This window comes from Jaculus jaculus, chromosome 13 (assembly GCF_020740685.1).
Source record: "Jaculus jaculus isolate mJacJac1 chromosome 13, mJacJac1.mat.Y.cur, whole genome shotgun sequence".
Classification (NCBI taxonomy): domain Eukaryota; kingdom Metazoa; phylum Chordata; class Mammalia; order Rodentia; family Dipodidae; genus Jaculus; species Jaculus jaculus.
Genome location: NC_059114.1, coordinates 72,447,805 through 72,463,763, shown reverse-complemented (window position 1 = coordinate 72,463,763; position 15,959 = coordinate 72,447,805). Strand labels below are relative to the sequence as shown.

The 15,959-nt window shown below is 43.7% G+C and overlaps 1 protein-coding gene across 1 annotated transcript; it reads left to right on the top strand.

The window, feature by feature from the left end:
* Positions 1-2,143: 2,143 nt before the first annotated feature.
* Ttc23l (tetratricopeptide repeat domain 23 like) lies at positions 2,144-13,195 on the top strand (the record flags this gene model as incomplete). Its single annotated transcript, XM_045132160.1, is given in 5 exon segments — positions 2,144-2,195; positions 6,492-6,657; positions 9,278-9,318; positions 9,321-9,435; positions 13,048-13,195. Coding segments are annotated over 5 exon segments (522 nt in total), but the record flags the coding sequence as incomplete, so codon positions are not given.
* Between the last annotated feature and the right edge of the window lie 2,764 nt (positions 13,196-15,959).

Below are 15,959 nucleotides of genomic sequence, written 5' to 3'. Positions count from 1 at the left end.
GTGACAGAGACATAAGGAAGTAGGTCATCCACATTCCTCAAGAAACTGCCCGGCCATTATCCCTTCATTGTCTAACAATGCCCCAGGTCTAGGTTTCCTGCCCCTTTATCTCTTAAGCCACTTGCTCACTGTTCTGGTCTCGCACCCTAGCTACTAGAAAGGCTAATGTAAAGAACAAATGAGTTTTGTTCCCTCCCTCACCTTCCCCCAACTGAAGAGCTCTACAAAGCGCACTGTCTGGAATCTCAGGTGGGCTGTGCTCTGTTCTTTAGAGCCAGTCCCGGCTGCTCGTGTTTTTCCCAAATAAAAGCTTCCATCTTTGCCTCGGAGTGAGTGGTTTGCGTGGTCTTGGTCACTCCCGAACATTACACTCATCAATTCTCACATGCATTATAGAAAGAGCATCTCTATAAACAAAGGCATCCTACTGGGCATGGCGGTACATGCCTTTAACTCCAGCACTTGGGGAGGCTGGGTTAGAAAGATCACTGAGTCAGAGGCCAGCGTGGGCTACACATTTTCAGTGGGACCCAACTCTTCCAAACAACAGAATAAATAAGTGAACAAATAAATTAAAGAATAATGTCCCATCTACCATGGAGTAGAAGTGTGGGTTTTTGAGGTTGGAAACTCTTTAGCCAGTTTAGGTAATGAGTATGTTCAGATCTCAGGAGCTAAATGTAATTCACCCCAGCACTCAGTGTTCTGGAGGAGAACCCCCATGGTCAGAAGCAGGAGTGCTAGAGGGCAGCTGACCTCCAAAACACAAATTGACTGTGTCATGTTCCCCAGGGCAAGGAGTTGGGGAATAAACACACACTGTCCAGAGCCAAGACAGAGCCCAAAGCTTTGGACTCCTGTTTCGGGGGCTTTTACTATGCCTTTTACTCTGTACAGAAATTAATATTTGCTGTGGTCAGGCCAGAATGGACTGTCAACAATGCTGCATTGCGAAGAGACAGCCCTGCCCCATGGCTTGCATGGTGGGAGCCAAATGATTCATCAGGTAGTTGGAGGCAGGAGGAAATAGTGCATGGACTCACAGGATGTGTGACTCTGTTTGTACTTCGCTCTGAAAGTGGGTTATAATTATCTAGCTCTTAACAAATTCGGATCACATAGACATGGACTCTTGTTTTCCTACACTAGCTAGTAAGTAGAGAGTACAGGTTTCCAAGTTCTCCATAAAGGAAGTTGGGATCCAGGTGACCTCCCCCTGAGCATCACAAGTGCGGAACATTACATCAGGGCTAAAACTCCAGGCTTTTGCTTCCCTGAAGTGCTGTTTTCCAGTTACCAGGAAACAGACACTTGCGTCTGTGGACTGTTGCAAGCCAATGGATGACTGTCCACAAAGTCACCAAAATGCATGGCTCACAACTGCAGTTTGTCATTTCATAGAGCTTTATGTCCACTCTCCAGGGGTGTGGCGCTTTTCTCTGCAGCATTTTTTTTGTTTTGTTTTGGGTTTTTTTGTTTTTGAATTTTCGAGGTACGGTCTCTCTCTAGCTCAGGCTGACCTGGAATTCACTATGTAGTTTCAGGTTGGCCTCGAACTCACGGCGATCCTCCTACCTCTGCCTCCCGAGTGCTGGAATTAAAGGCGTGCATGCATTTTTGTCCTAGTTGAGAAGATGGTTCATTCAGTGAGTGTTGAAATGTAATTCATTTCCCTACACAAGATAGAAGAATAAATATTTGTCCTCAGGGAAGCTGTCTTCTGTTTGGGGGAGATAGATAGTAGACTGACAGAAAAGGGTAGCTAATACAATATCAGGTAAGAGTGATGTGAACAACAACAACAAAAAATGGGTAATGGAAAAATAAGCGGCCATTTTAAAAAGTAGCTCAGAAAGGCCTTTGAAGTAAACAAAATAAAAATGAAATGAGAGACTGATGTAAATCAAAGTATGACCCAAACAGCAGAGGACTAGAAAATGCAAAAAACCTACAAGCAAAATTCTCTTTTAAGAAAGAACGAAAAATAAAGCCAGGCGTGGTGGCGCACACCTTTAATCCCAGCACTCGGGAAGCAGAGGTAGGAGGATCGCCATGAGTTGGAGGCCACCCTGACACTACATAGTGAATTCCAGGTCAGCCTGAGCTAGAGTGAGACCCTGCCTCCAAAAACACACACGCACAAGAAAAAATAAAAAGGAAAGAACAAAAAACAATGAACAATGACAGCAACAAAAAATACCTTTAAATATTGGATTTATGAGACTATTTGATTTTTAAGAAATTGTTAATATTTTGATGATAATGAGTTTATGGTTGTTTGTAACTTCATATCTGTTAGAGATGTTTATGAACTGGTTTCAGATAAAATATCATCCTTGATTTACTTCATTTACCATAATAGAAGGTGAGGGTGTAAACAGGCTTGGGCTGAGTAGATAACTAAAGAAATGAAGAGGTTCACTGTCTTACTATCATTAGTTCCAGGATTATATGCTGAAAGATGTCACTCTGGCTGTTACATAAAAGACAAACATGGCAGCAGTTAGAAGGAGCTATAGGGCTGGAGAGATGGCTTAGTGGTTAAGCACTCACCTATGAAGCCTAAGGACCCTGGTTCGAGGCTCTATTCCCCAGGACCCATGTTAGCCAGATGCACAACGGGGTGCACACACCTGGAGTTCATTTGTAGTGGTTGAAGGCCCTGGTGTGCCCATTCTCTCTCTCTCTCGCTCTATCTATCTATCTATCTGCCTCTTTCTCTCCTGTCTATTGCTCTCAAATAAATAAATAAAAATGAACAAAAAAATTTTTAAAAAGGAAGGAGCTATAATGTCCAGCCAGGTAAAAGATGAGAAACTTGGGCTGGAGAGATGGCTTAGCAGTTAAGGCACTTGCCTGTGAAGCCTGAGGACCCATGTTTCACTCCAGGTCACATGTAAGCCAGACGCACAAGGTTTGATTGTAGTGATGGAGGCCCTGGTGTGCCAGTTCCCTCTATCTTTTCTCTTCCTTTCTTTCTTTCTTATTTTTATTTATTTATTTATTTATTTATTTTGTTTTTTGAGGTAGGGTCTCACTCTAGTCCAGGCTGACCTGAAATTCACTATGTAATTGCAGGCTAGCCTTGAACTCACAGCGATCCTTCTACCTCTGCCTCTAAGTGCTGGGATTAAAGGCGTGTGCCACCATGCCCTGCTTATATTTTGCTGGGCATGGTGGCACACGCCTTTAATCCCAGTGCTAGTGTGAGACCCTACCTCGAAAAACCAAAAAACAAAAAATTGAAAAACAAAATAAAAAGATTACTCTTTGCAGCACTGGCTATGGTAGTGAAGAGCAGAAACAAGGAAGGATCCATTAATAGAGCCCTAGTACATACTCAAAAAAAAAAAAAAGAGTGTATATTGTGTTTTAAAGGAACTTGGGGCTGAGGAGATAGCTCAGAGGTTGATCTCCAACTCCAAGAACAGGCCTTGCTGCCACTCTGATTTTTTTTTTCTTTTGCCATTTTATTTTTATTTTTTGTCTCAATTTTATTAAACATTTTCCATGATTATAAAAAATACCCCATGGTACTACCCCCCCCTTTCCCCTTTGAAATTCCATTCTCCATCACATCCACTCCCCATCTCAATAAGTCTCTCTTCTATTTGGATGCCATGATGATTTTTACCTTTTAAGTTATACGCTATCAGTGGAGAGATCAAAGGCTGGTGTCCTTGGCTTGGGACAGGTAAAGAAAAATGATTTACTATGGTAGCAGCCTTGGGATTGAGGAAGTAGGGCTGGGAACTGGGGAAAGAGATGAAACGTCCGCAAGCCTTGACCTTACACTTCTTACCCTCTAGTTGTTAAAGAAATATTTTATTATTAATTAATTATTATTATGATGTTTATTTATTTATTTGACAGAGAGAAAGAGGGAGAGAGAGAGAGACTGGGCACACCAGGGCTCCAGCCCCTGCAAATGAACTCCAGACACATGCGCCCCCTTGTGCATCCGGCTTACATGGGTCCTGGGAGATAGAACCTGGGTCCTTTGGCTTTATATGCAAATGCCTTAACTGCTAAGCCATCTCTCCAGCCATATTATTTATTTTATTAGAAAAAGAGGCAGAAAGAGAGAATGTGCATGCCAGGGCCTCTAACTGCTCCCAATAAACTCCAGATGCATGTGTCACCTTATGCATCTGACTCCAGCCTGAGAAATAACGTTGTGTTCTAAATTACCCAGTCTCTGGTAGTCTTCAGTAGCACAAATAGATGAGCATCCAAGACTGTCATATTCTTGATGCATACCTGAAGATTTTAAATTTGAATTCCCCTTCAGTCAGGTTGGTCTTATCATCTTCCCTAACATAACCTCAGACCCATGAACACACACCCACACAAATGTATGTGTGTGTGCACATGTGTGTGTACTTGCCTCTTCTGCTTGTACGGCCTCAGGCTATCTGCTCAAGTGGAAACGCTTCTGTGGGGTAGTTTGAATGGATGTCCTCCAATAGATTCAGTTTCATTGAAGTTTCTTGGACCTCCAGCCCCCTGGCTGGAGGAGGTGTCACTGTGGGCAGATCCTGGGGCCCATCCCTGACGCAGATCCAAATTCCAGCCTAAGGTATTCCAAGTGCTTGAGCTCTGCCTGGAGTTGCTGGAGTGTGTTTGCTTGTGGTGGTGGTGGTTGTTTTTCTCTCTGAGTGTGGCTCTGTGAAAGTGGACCAACTTCTGCCATTATGGAACTTTCCCTGCATCTGTAAGCTTGAAATGAATTCCATTCCTCCTATAAACTGTGCCTGGTGTAGACGTTCATCCCAGCAACGTGAATCTTTTTCACACCTTCCTGTTTTCCATTCTTCAAAATCCTACCCGCTCTTCAAAAACAAGATGTGCCTCACTTCCTCTATAAAGATTTTACGCTCTGTTTCTCCAGGTGTGGGCCTTAGACCACCTGCATTAATATCACCTATGAGAGTTATCAGTTTGAATTTTGGTTATCAACTGATATCCTGAGCTTGTTATAAATGTGAATTCTTGCTTCTCACCCCAGCACTTGTGAATGGTCACTGGAAGAGAGGCCCAGGAGTTTACACAGGACAATGTGAGAGCCATGGCTAACTTAGAACAGAGTCCTCTCTATTTCAGAGTACCTTTCTCTCTGCTGAGCCCAGAGACTAGTTGGCTTTAGGATCAGATTTGAGCTCTGCCAGAGGAGACTTTGTTCCCTGACATTGTTGCAAGTCATTAAAGAGGTCCTGCACATTTAGAGCATGTGAGGGCTGCAGGCATCAGAGGCAATTGTCCCTGTGGAAATTGACTTGAACCCATGCTGTGAAACCATGCTCCAAGGCCAAAGGCAAAACAAGCTGTGTGGGACCTGAGCCAGCAGTGTGAAGTGAGGGTTAGGGGCACAGAGGGCCTACTTGGCAGGGGTGAGTATGTTTATGCACAGAGAGGGCTGAAAGTGAACACTAGCCATTGTTTTTAGTGGAGAGGAAGAGGAGCAGAGTGGCATGCTGGGAAAGACGTGAGCTAGGGTAGAATGATGAGGCAGTAATTCTGTAAACCAATTGTTTGCAAGTCTACCTCTGTTAACTATGTAAATAACTCAAGTGGGTTCTCAGGAACTCCAGCCTGTTCTTAGAAAATAAGAGGAAACCCCCACCAGTTCTGTCTTGCTGGCGTTTGGTATTCTCTTTGTCTTCCTAGTGAGAGGCCTTACTACATTACAAAACTGGATTCTGGGTGTGTGTGTGTGTGTATGTGCCCAATTAGTATCACCAACTTCATATTGGATTGGACCAAAAGAAAATCCCAGATGGAAATAATTATATTACTAAACCCTTGTATTTATAAAATTCCCCAAAAGGTCAGAGATATACGGCATAACCTACTGTTCCTCACCTGTCTCCATCTGCTTTGTCAGGGTCTCCTTTGGTGAGTGTTGTCATTTTCCATTTAGAGAATGGAGGATCTTTTAGAAAAGATCACATGGCATCAGCAGCAGAACTGGGATCAGAGTACACAGCTTTCACCACTTTCTGTGAGTGATTTTTCAAACTGAGATCCACAAATCACTGCCAGGTGGGCTACATAAAAATCCTTTGTGGATTTTAAAATGGAACTTTCTGGACCTATGCCTCTATGGATTCCAACCCAGTAGGTCTAGGGAGGGACCCAGAAATCTATTCTTTTTTGGGGGGGGTGTTCGAGGTAGGGTCTCACTCTAGCCCCGGCTGACCTGGAATTCACTATGTAATCTCAGGGTGGCTGCGAACTCCTGATGATCCTCCTACCTCTGCCTTCCGAATGCTGGGATTAAAGGCGTGCGCCACCATGCCCGACTCCAGGAATCTATTCTTCATAAGCGTTTCAGATAATTCTGATTCACAGCCAGATTTAGGATCCAGTATTATGAACCATATATGACAATTACACTGCCCACTTTATCCTCTTCCAGGAATGTCTGTGACATGCCTTTTAATGTCTTTTTTTTTTTTTTTTTTTCGTTTTTCCTCATCACTCACTCTTAACTTTCCTGGGCCTCCCAGCTCAGGCCAGGAAACATGCTGAATTGGCCAAGAATACACTGTTGACCTGGAAAGGAACCACAACCTCGGTTGAAGAGAAAAAGGAAGTCCTGGAAGTTTTAACCATGCTCTATGACACTCTGGGAGTGGTCCAGCTCCTCCGGAACCAATATCCTTTCTTTTCCAAATGGATCTGGTGATTGAGGCTAATCAGCAACCTGCCACGTGTCAGATGGTTTACCGCATGTTTGGGAGGATGGGAGATGAAAGCAGGTTCTTGTAACTGTATTCCAACATCCAGGTCCCTCATAGGTGCTTTTACTTATTTTCTTTCTGTATCTGCTTGTCAAAGCCCCTCTCTCATAAGAAATGTCTCAAGCAACATCTCTTGTAGCAACGACACTTCTAGAAAGTGTTCCATGTCTGGCCTACTCATCACTGAACACTTAAGAAAATGATTATTCATGGGCTGGAGAGATGGCCTAGTGGCTAAGCGCTTGCCTGTGAAGCCTAAGGACCCCGGTTCGAGGCTCGGTTCCCCAGGTCCCACGTTAGCCAGATGCACAAGGGGGCGCACGCGTCTGGAGTTCGTTTGCAGAGGCTGGAAGCCTTGGCGTGCCCATTCTCTCTCTCTCCCTCTATCTGTCTTTCTCTCTGTGTCTGTCGCTCTCAAATAAATAAATAAAAAATGAACAAAAAATATTAAAAAATAAAAGACAATGATTATTCACAATGCATACATGAACAACAATGGTGGTGCCACTATAGGAATAAAGAGAATGGGTGGTTATATAAAGTACAGTCTGGAAAAGCAGGCTCCCCATTGTAATTCCATGAGGAGCTTTAAGTATTCATGCCAAATGAGGTCCTCTCCAGAGGTGAAGATTTACGAGGTCTAGGGTACATCTATCTGTTCATTGAAATGTTTGAAAGCCCCCACAGGATTGTAGTATGTAGCCAAAAAATAATTGCACAAATTCAATGGATTCTTGGTTATATTAGTGGGTTTTTTCCCGTGTGTGTGTGTGTGTGTGTGTGTGTGTGTGTGTGTGTGTGTTTCTTTTTATTTATTTATTTATTTAGGCTTTTCAAGGTAGGGTTTCACTTTAGTCCAGGCTGACTTGGAAGTCACTATGGAGTCTCAGGGTGGCCTTGAACTCACAGAGATCCTCCTACCTCTGCCTCCCAGTGCTGGGATTAAAGGCATGCGCCACCATGCCTGTATGTTTCTTTTTCTTTTTTCTTTTTTGGTTTTTCAAGGTGGAGCCCTTGTATGTTTCCTTTTATTTATTTATTTTTATTAAGACTTTATTTTTATTTATTTATTTATTAGAGACAGAGAGGAAGAGAGAAAGAGAGAATGGGTATACCAGGGCCTCTAGCCACTGCAAACAAACTCCAGATGCACGCGCCACCATGTGCATCTGGCTTATGTGGGATCTGGAGAATCGAACCAGTATCTTTTGGCTTTGCAGGCAAATGCCTTAACTGCCAAGCCATCTCTCCAGCCCTATGTTTCTTTTTAAATGGCGTTGAGGATATTGCCTGCTAATCTGGAAGCCAAGCAAAGTGGACAGAAGTAACTCTCCATATCTCCACTATTTGCCTGTGTCACAGAAAATAATCAACCTTCCAAGAGAGCAGACTTATGTTGGCTCACAGTTTCAGAGGTCCTAACCCATGATTTGTTGCCCTTGGCTTTGGGGCCTGTAGCAAGACAAGCACATCATGTCAGGAGGGCTGAGTAAAACAGAACTGCTCACTTCTGAGCCAGAGCATTGGAGAGAGGCTGAACAATGACCTCCCTCTGGGCTCCAGCTCTTGAAGGTTCCACCACCTACCATTGGCAAGCATCACACTATTACGTACCACACAGACCTTTGGGGGGACACTTAAGACCCAAACTGTAGCAAAGTCTCTTTTAAGGAGCTTGTGATTCTGATAGCCATTTGCTATTCTCTCCACTTGGAAGATGTTTAGGGGGTTTCAGTTTGTGAATTGGGCACTGTGAGTCCATATGCTCCCATCTCTATACTTCCCCCTCTCTGCTTCTTTTGTTTTTGGTTCTGTTGTTCAGCTTGGAGAATCTACTATACAGTCTTCCTCTGTTGTACTTTGCACTGCTAACAGGGGCTGTTGAAATATGGGAAATAGAAGGACTTTTGGGAATTGAGGGGATTTTTTTTTTCCTGTTGTTTGCCTCTGTCCCAAAACCTGCTTTTCTTGGATTTTCTAAATGACCCAGAAAGCCCCTTTCATCATAAAATAGTTCCTCTCTTTTCCCATCCCCATGCAACAATTTGGGGGAAAGTGAGTAAATATTGTTACACAGTAGATTCTCTACAGGAAGCTGAGTGTAATTTACAGTTTCTGGTCATTCCTGTAAACACTCACCACCCACTCCAGGCCTGGACTCTGCAATCATCACAGGAAGCCCAAGGCCCCGTTCTTTTCTAGAGAATCCTGCATTCTTGAGAACATGAAGAATACAAATAATAATAATAAAAATAAATAAATAAGTTCTCATTTTTTTTTTTTTTTCTGAGGTAGGGTTTCACTCTAGCCCAGGCTGACCTGGAATTCACTATGTAGTCTCCATCTCACGGCGATCCTCCTACCTCTGCCTCTCGAGTGCTGGGATTAAAGGCGTGCGCCACCACACCAGGCTTAAATACTCATTTTCAAATACTGCTTTTTTGTTCTCCCAAGGGGTCTTTTTGTTTATCTATCAACTGCTGTTCCTGTGTCACGGCATTTACTGTGCCTGGCATTTACCTTGACTGTTTCACTGGCCAACAGGCTTATTTCCACCTGCAGAGGGCAGACAGAAACAGAAGGAGCTGCAGAAATTAAGGAAGGGAGATGTTTGTGGAGTGCGAGTCAGAGAGAAAGACCTAACCATTGCTTTGGGCAAAGAAATCCTCTGCATAGAGAGGCTGCAGCTTTGATGAGGAAGGCCTGGGGTTGCTCATCATTCCTCACTCTCTCTATAAGGATGGAAAACTGTTCAGAGCAAAACTCCCAGGAGAGGGCTAGAGAGATGGCTTAGAGGTTAAGGCCTGCACAGCCAAAGGATGCAAGTTCGATTGCCCAGGACACGTAAGCCAGGTGCACAAGGTGGCACATGAGTCTGGAGTTCGTTTATGGTGGCTGGCATTGCCTATTCTATCTGCTGCTTTCTCTCTCTCCCCTCCCTCTCGCTGTCATTCTCAAATATATATATTTTAAATCCCAGGAAATGGGCTGTCAAGTTGAGTTTTGCTACAAGCTTACTGTGCCCTGCTGTGCCTAATCCTCACAGAATCTATGGAGGTTGTTGGCATGATTGCAGTCTCTGCACAGGGAGGCCCAGGAGAATGAGGCTGAGGTTAAGCAAAGGGTCCAGGTGACCCAGCCCGTAGCTGTTATAGCTAGGGAGATGACTCAGCTGTTCAAGACACTGGCTTGTAGGTACTGAATTTGTGATCTGAATTTACAACTCTGCTCTTCCTTACACTCATTCTTGCATTGATTTTTTTTTCCTGAATTACCTCCTCCTTTTATGATTAAGTATGACATCTTAACATACAAGGGGAAAATGCTCAATTGGATGGAGGCTATCAAAACTAGGCTTATCATGTGCAGTTTTTTGTTGTTGTTTGTTTGTTTGGTTGGTTGTTTTGAGGTAGTATCTCATTCTGGCCCAAACTGACCTGGAATTAACTATGTAGTCATAGGGTGGCCTTGAACTCACAGTGATCCTCTTACCTCTGCTTGCCAAGAGTGGGATTAAAGGCATGCGTACCACCACGCCCGGCTTCATACGCAGTTTAAAAGAAAGTTCTGTCCTGTGTAGAAACAAAGTTCATGAAATTTGTTCAAGGCAGAACAAGACATAAAACTTTGTGCAGTTGACTTAGGGATCCTCTGAGAATCAGAGTATTTGGAAATGAGAGTGGGCCCATCAGATTATCAGGAAAACATAATGAAAAGCTTACTGCTCCCTGGATTTTTCAAATATCTTCATGTTCTTGCAAGCAATCTGTTTCCAGAACTGTAGGCACTTGGCAAAGCAGGGAAGATGACTGATGGAAAGTAAACGAAATACATGGATCACGCCAGCCTCCTCTAACAACCAGGAATCTGGAAGTCCAACGGGAAATGGTGAGGACATGCTGGAATGTCCAGAACTATACGAGACTGTTGACTCAAGTCCGTAAATGAGAGTCTGGTGTCTGTCTCCTGCTATCGCATAAGCGCTGGTCAAAGGTTTTCTGCCTTATGGGAAAGAAAGCCTTGTTCCTTTTTCAGATTCAGTTCCAGTTCTTGTTTTACTAATTTGTTCACAGTATTTGAGTATCTATTTTGTGTACACACCGTTCTGAGTGTTGGAATGCTTACTAGATATAACTGCATACCACACGCTGTTCTCAACGCTTGAATAAGTGATTTAATTCAACCCTTATTATGGCGTATAAGGGTAGGTATTTTTACTACTTTTATTTTCCAGATAAGAAAATAGGTCCCATGCTGGGCATGGTGGTGCGCGCCTTTAATCCCAGCACTTGGGAGGCAAAGGTAGAAGGATCACTGTGAGTTCGAGGCCACCCTAAGACAACATAGAGAATTCCAGGTCAGCCTGAGCTAAAAAAAAAAAAAAAGAAAAAAAGAAAGAAAACTAAGAAGGTTCCAGAAGGTTAACTCAAGGTAACAGAAACAATCTGAAGCACTAGGCTAGTAACTGGAACATCTGAATTTATATCTCACTTTCTATACAATTTTATTTTTGGTTTGGTTTGTTTTTTTTGAGGTAGGGTCTCACTGTAGCTCAGGCTGAACTGGAATTCACTATGTAGTCTCAGGGTGGCCTCAAACTCACAGTGATCCTCCTACCTTTGTCTCCCGAGTGCTGGGATTAAAGGCATGTGCCACCACGCCCAGCTCCCATCTTTATGTTTTATACTGACCAGATACCTAGTAAAGGCAAGTTCCTTAGGGAAACTAAGGCAAGATTGCTCAGGCCAAACAACTTACTGATACCTCCTTCAAAGCTCTTAGTGGGGGCTAGGTGTGGCGGCACATGCTTTTAATCCCAGCAATAGGGAGACAGAGGTAGGAGGCTATTTTGAGACTACAGAGTAAGTTCCAGGTCAGTCTGTGCTAGAGCGAGACCCTGCATCAAAAAAAAAAGAAGAAGCACTTAATAGAAGCTATTCTATAATTTCTGCTCTTTTAGTTAAGGGAGCAATTAGTCTGATTGACAAAATAAATGTTTTTCTGACTTGTTGGATTACGAATCCAACAATAAAAGACAAAAAGCAATAAAAGAATTATGGAGAAGCCTAGATCGGGGCCTAATGTTGCAGCATGGACATTGTTCTACCTAAAAACTTGAAAACTGTAACCATGAGAGGGGCATCGTTGGGCCTGTGGAACTTCCTGAGTCTAGCTACAGTTTGGTGATCTGCCTCCGGCCAGCTAGGACTCAGCAAGACGCCTATTGGCTTCTGGCCTGCTACTTCTGCTTAGGAGTTGGAATTCCCGCTTGGGACCAATCATCTCAAAGGTCGCGGTTTACTATTGGCCCTTCCCTCTCCCCCATCCTAGAATCCCCGCCTTCGTCCCCAACATTATATAGGCAACCTGTAACAATAAAGCTTCAGCAGGACTCCTGACTCAGTGTGGTTTTTCTCTGATGACTAGGAGAGGTTCTGAGTCCTCCAACACTCACCCTCCTCCTCAACCCCTTGGGAGGATCCAGCAGGCCTGGTCCCTCCTCAGCACTACCCGCCCGGGAGCCCGGCTTGGCATGTGTGGACACAGCTTGTCACTCCACCAGTCACAGCCTCACATGGGCACCACTTTGAGCTCTACCAGTCATCCAATCACGAGGTTGTCCTCTCTCATCTTAACCTGAAGAGAATAAACTGAACTAAGACAACTAACTCAAACCTTTCTTTGGCCTGAAAGAGAAGAAACCAGAGGTAATAAAATTTTATTTTTATTTTAGAGAGTATATGTTTATGAATAAATTATCTCATCCTGTGAATTGCTAGGTACTTTTTCTTTCCATTTGCGTTTTTAATAAAAGATAAGAATACAACTACTTTTTAAAATTAATTTGTTTATTTGAGAGAGAGAGAGAGAGAGAGAGAGAGAGAGAGAGAGAGAGAGAAAACAGGCACACCAGGGCCTCTAGCCATTGCAAATTGACTCCAGATACTTGTGCCCCCTTGTGCATCTGACTTATGTGAGTCCTGGAGAATTGAACCAGGATCTTTGGCTTTGCAGGCAAACACCTTAACCGCTAAGCCATCTCTCCAGCCCCCAAGAACACACCTTCTTAATGGGTTAAACAGGTGGTAGTCAGTGAGGTCTTGTGGGTTAATGCTGGATAATGAATTTATTTATAGCAAGGCTAGATTTTGAGTCAACTGCCCAGATGATTGGCATATGAAAACCAAATTCTTTACTTCTTGAAATTAATTCCATATGTGTCTCCAAAGTAAGAGACATCTGTGCGACTTTCCACCCCCATACTTTTTCTTGTAGAGCCTCCTCGGCCATTCACAAGATGAACCTACTTTGAAAAGGCAACTGACAATGTTCTCATTGCCAAGGGTGATGGCACATCAGATCTGGTCAGTGTGTATGAGGAAATTGCTCATATTGAGCCCACTGGGCTGAGGAAGAGCCAGCAGTAGGCCATGCACTATCTGAAGCCTTGAGAAACTGAGCAGAGGCCCCCGACGCTGATGAACATTAACTGCAGTGTGACCTGATCTGGACACAGTGCTTCCTGTCCCAGGTTGTCCATCTGTCAGCTGGAAAAGGAACCCAGACATGAATCTACTCCCAGGGGGCTGAGGGAACATATGTGCAACTGAACTTCAGAAAATACAAAGGGTCTTTTAATTGAAAAATTATAGCTGGGTGGTGGCGCAAGCCTTTAATCCCACACTTGGGAGGCAGAGGTAGGAGGATCACCATGAGTTCAAGGCCATCCTGAGAATATACAGTGAATTCCAGGTCAGCCTGGACTAGAGTGAAACCCTTCCTTGAAAAACAAAAAAAGAAAAATTATGATATTTTGGTATAGTATGTCATGATTCCTTCATTTAACTGGTTGTGTTTCTAGGTCTAAGGTTAAAATTACAAAGAGATGATTCACTGAAATGCTATAAGTAACAGTTCTGGCTTTTTAAATAAAATATTTATATGCCAGGTATGGTGGCACATTTCTTTAATCTCAGCACTTGGGAGGCAGAGGTAGGAGGATCACCATGTTTTCAAGGCTACCCTGAGACTACTGAGTGTATTCCAGGCCAACCTGAGCTAGAGTGAGACCCTATCTTGGAAAACAAAACAAAACAAAACAAAAAAAAAAAAACCTTTCATGTATCATTTTATTTATTTTTATTTTTCTAGGTAGGGTCTTGCTCTAGCCCAGGTTGACTTGGAATTTACTATATAGTCTCAGGGTGGCCTTGAACTCATGGCAATCCTCCTACCTCTGCCTCCCAAGTGCTGGGATTAAAGGCGTGCACCACCATGCCTGACTCTTATTTTTATTTTGTATTAAGAGTAGGGTAAGGAGTATTGGTGAGTGGAATCAGACTTATCATCTTAACCTGCCTCTACCACTTAGGAGTATGTGTACTTGGGCAAATCCATTACCACCCAAAGCCATAATTTCTCCATCACCCAGATGCATAGATCAGTGAATCACAGATCTGATATGACTTTTAAACAAAATCATGCCCATACCATCCATACTGCAGTCCTAAATAAATGTTAGAAAACCGTCTTCCTCCTTTCTTCATATAATATTGCCCCTTACTTTCAAGGCAGCAGGTCAGAATATTTGAAGTGAGGAGTAGTTGTTAGTCAATATTCCCATATGTTATGTGCTTGCGAATTCGAAGTCCTTAGCCTATATAAAGTAGTCGTGAAGTTAATAATCATGAAATGAAAAGAATAAAACATGCAACTTCAGGGGAAAATACAGGCTGCTTCCTTAAAACTGGAGCTCAATATCTATTCAGCTTGCACTTAAAGAGAGAGATCTCAGGATAACTGGAGTGAACCTGACACCTGTGCTCGCTCTTCCTATCTTACTGTTCTTCATTCATGACGTGACCAGCATAACAGGAGGGGACACGAGGGGACACTAACATACCTAAGTCAGACACCAGGAATTCTGAGTTTCTTCAGGTGCTTGAACTCAAGATGACCAGATTTCAGAGGTGCTCTTGCTTTCACTGTGGACAAGGGAATCTGATGGATGAACTTGAATGTACAACCTACCTGTTCAGCAGGTGAGGCCACAGAATCTATTGACATACGGGTAATCTGAGCACTGGTTCACTGAGGTCAATTTTGTTTTTTCTTTCGTTCTTTTTTTTGCCGGGGGGCTTTCGAGGTAGGGTCTCACTCTAGCCCAGGCTGACCTGGAATTCACTATGGAGTCTCAGGGTGGCCTCGAACTCGTGGTGATCCTCCTACCTCTGCTTCCCAAGTGCTGGGATTTAAAGGCGTGCCACCATGCCCGGCTTTTCTTTCTTTTTCTTTTTAAAAAATTATTTATTTATTTACAAGCAGAGAGAGAGAGAGAGAGAGAGAGAGAGAGAGAAGAGAGACAGACAAAGAGAGAATGGGCACGCCAGGGTCTCTAGTCACTGCAAACAAACTCTAGACACGTGTGCCCCTTGTGCATCTGGCTTACAAGGATCCTGGGGAATAGAACCTGGGTCCTTTGGCTTCGCAAGCAAATGCCTTAACCACTAAGCCATCTCTCCAGCTCTGACATCAGTTTTCTTAGGAAGATGCAGAGTTTGGATTTTAATGGTCTCCAGTCTTTCTCTTTGCTAAAGACAATGACATTTGGACCTATCCAGAAAATCTACATAAAGGGGGAAAAGAGTCTTTTGAAGGCTTCTGCTATAGCAGAAGTTGAACCGGTAAAGGCTTTCTTCCCTGAAGCAAGCCGAGCTCTCCGGAGAAGTGCTGAGCAGAGCCACAAGAAGAGCTGCCAAAGCCCAGGACCCACGTAAGCCAGATGCACAAGGGGCACACGCATCCTGTCACAATGCAGCGCGAGAATTGTTCTCTGGGCATAGGCATCCTGCTAGAATAACCAATCGCAGACGTCCTGGAGCTCCATTTGTTTTCTGATCCGCTCTTGTGTGCTCTTCACCACCTCCTTCGGGAACCTGGTGGCAACCCTCAGTGGACTCTCACTGCCAGAAGCCCGAATCCTTGGCTTTTGGATTCTCTGTAAAGAACCGAAAGCAGAGCTGGGTGTGGTGGCGCACGCCTTTAACCCCAGCACTTGGGAGGCAGAGGTAGGAGGATCACCATGAGTTCGAGGCCCCCCTGAGGCAAGAGTGAATTCCAGGTTAGCTTGAGCTAGAGTAAGACCCTACCTCAAGAAGCAAAAAGAAAAGAAGAAGAAGAGGAAAAGCAGACTTACCTTTCAAGGGTAACTGATGG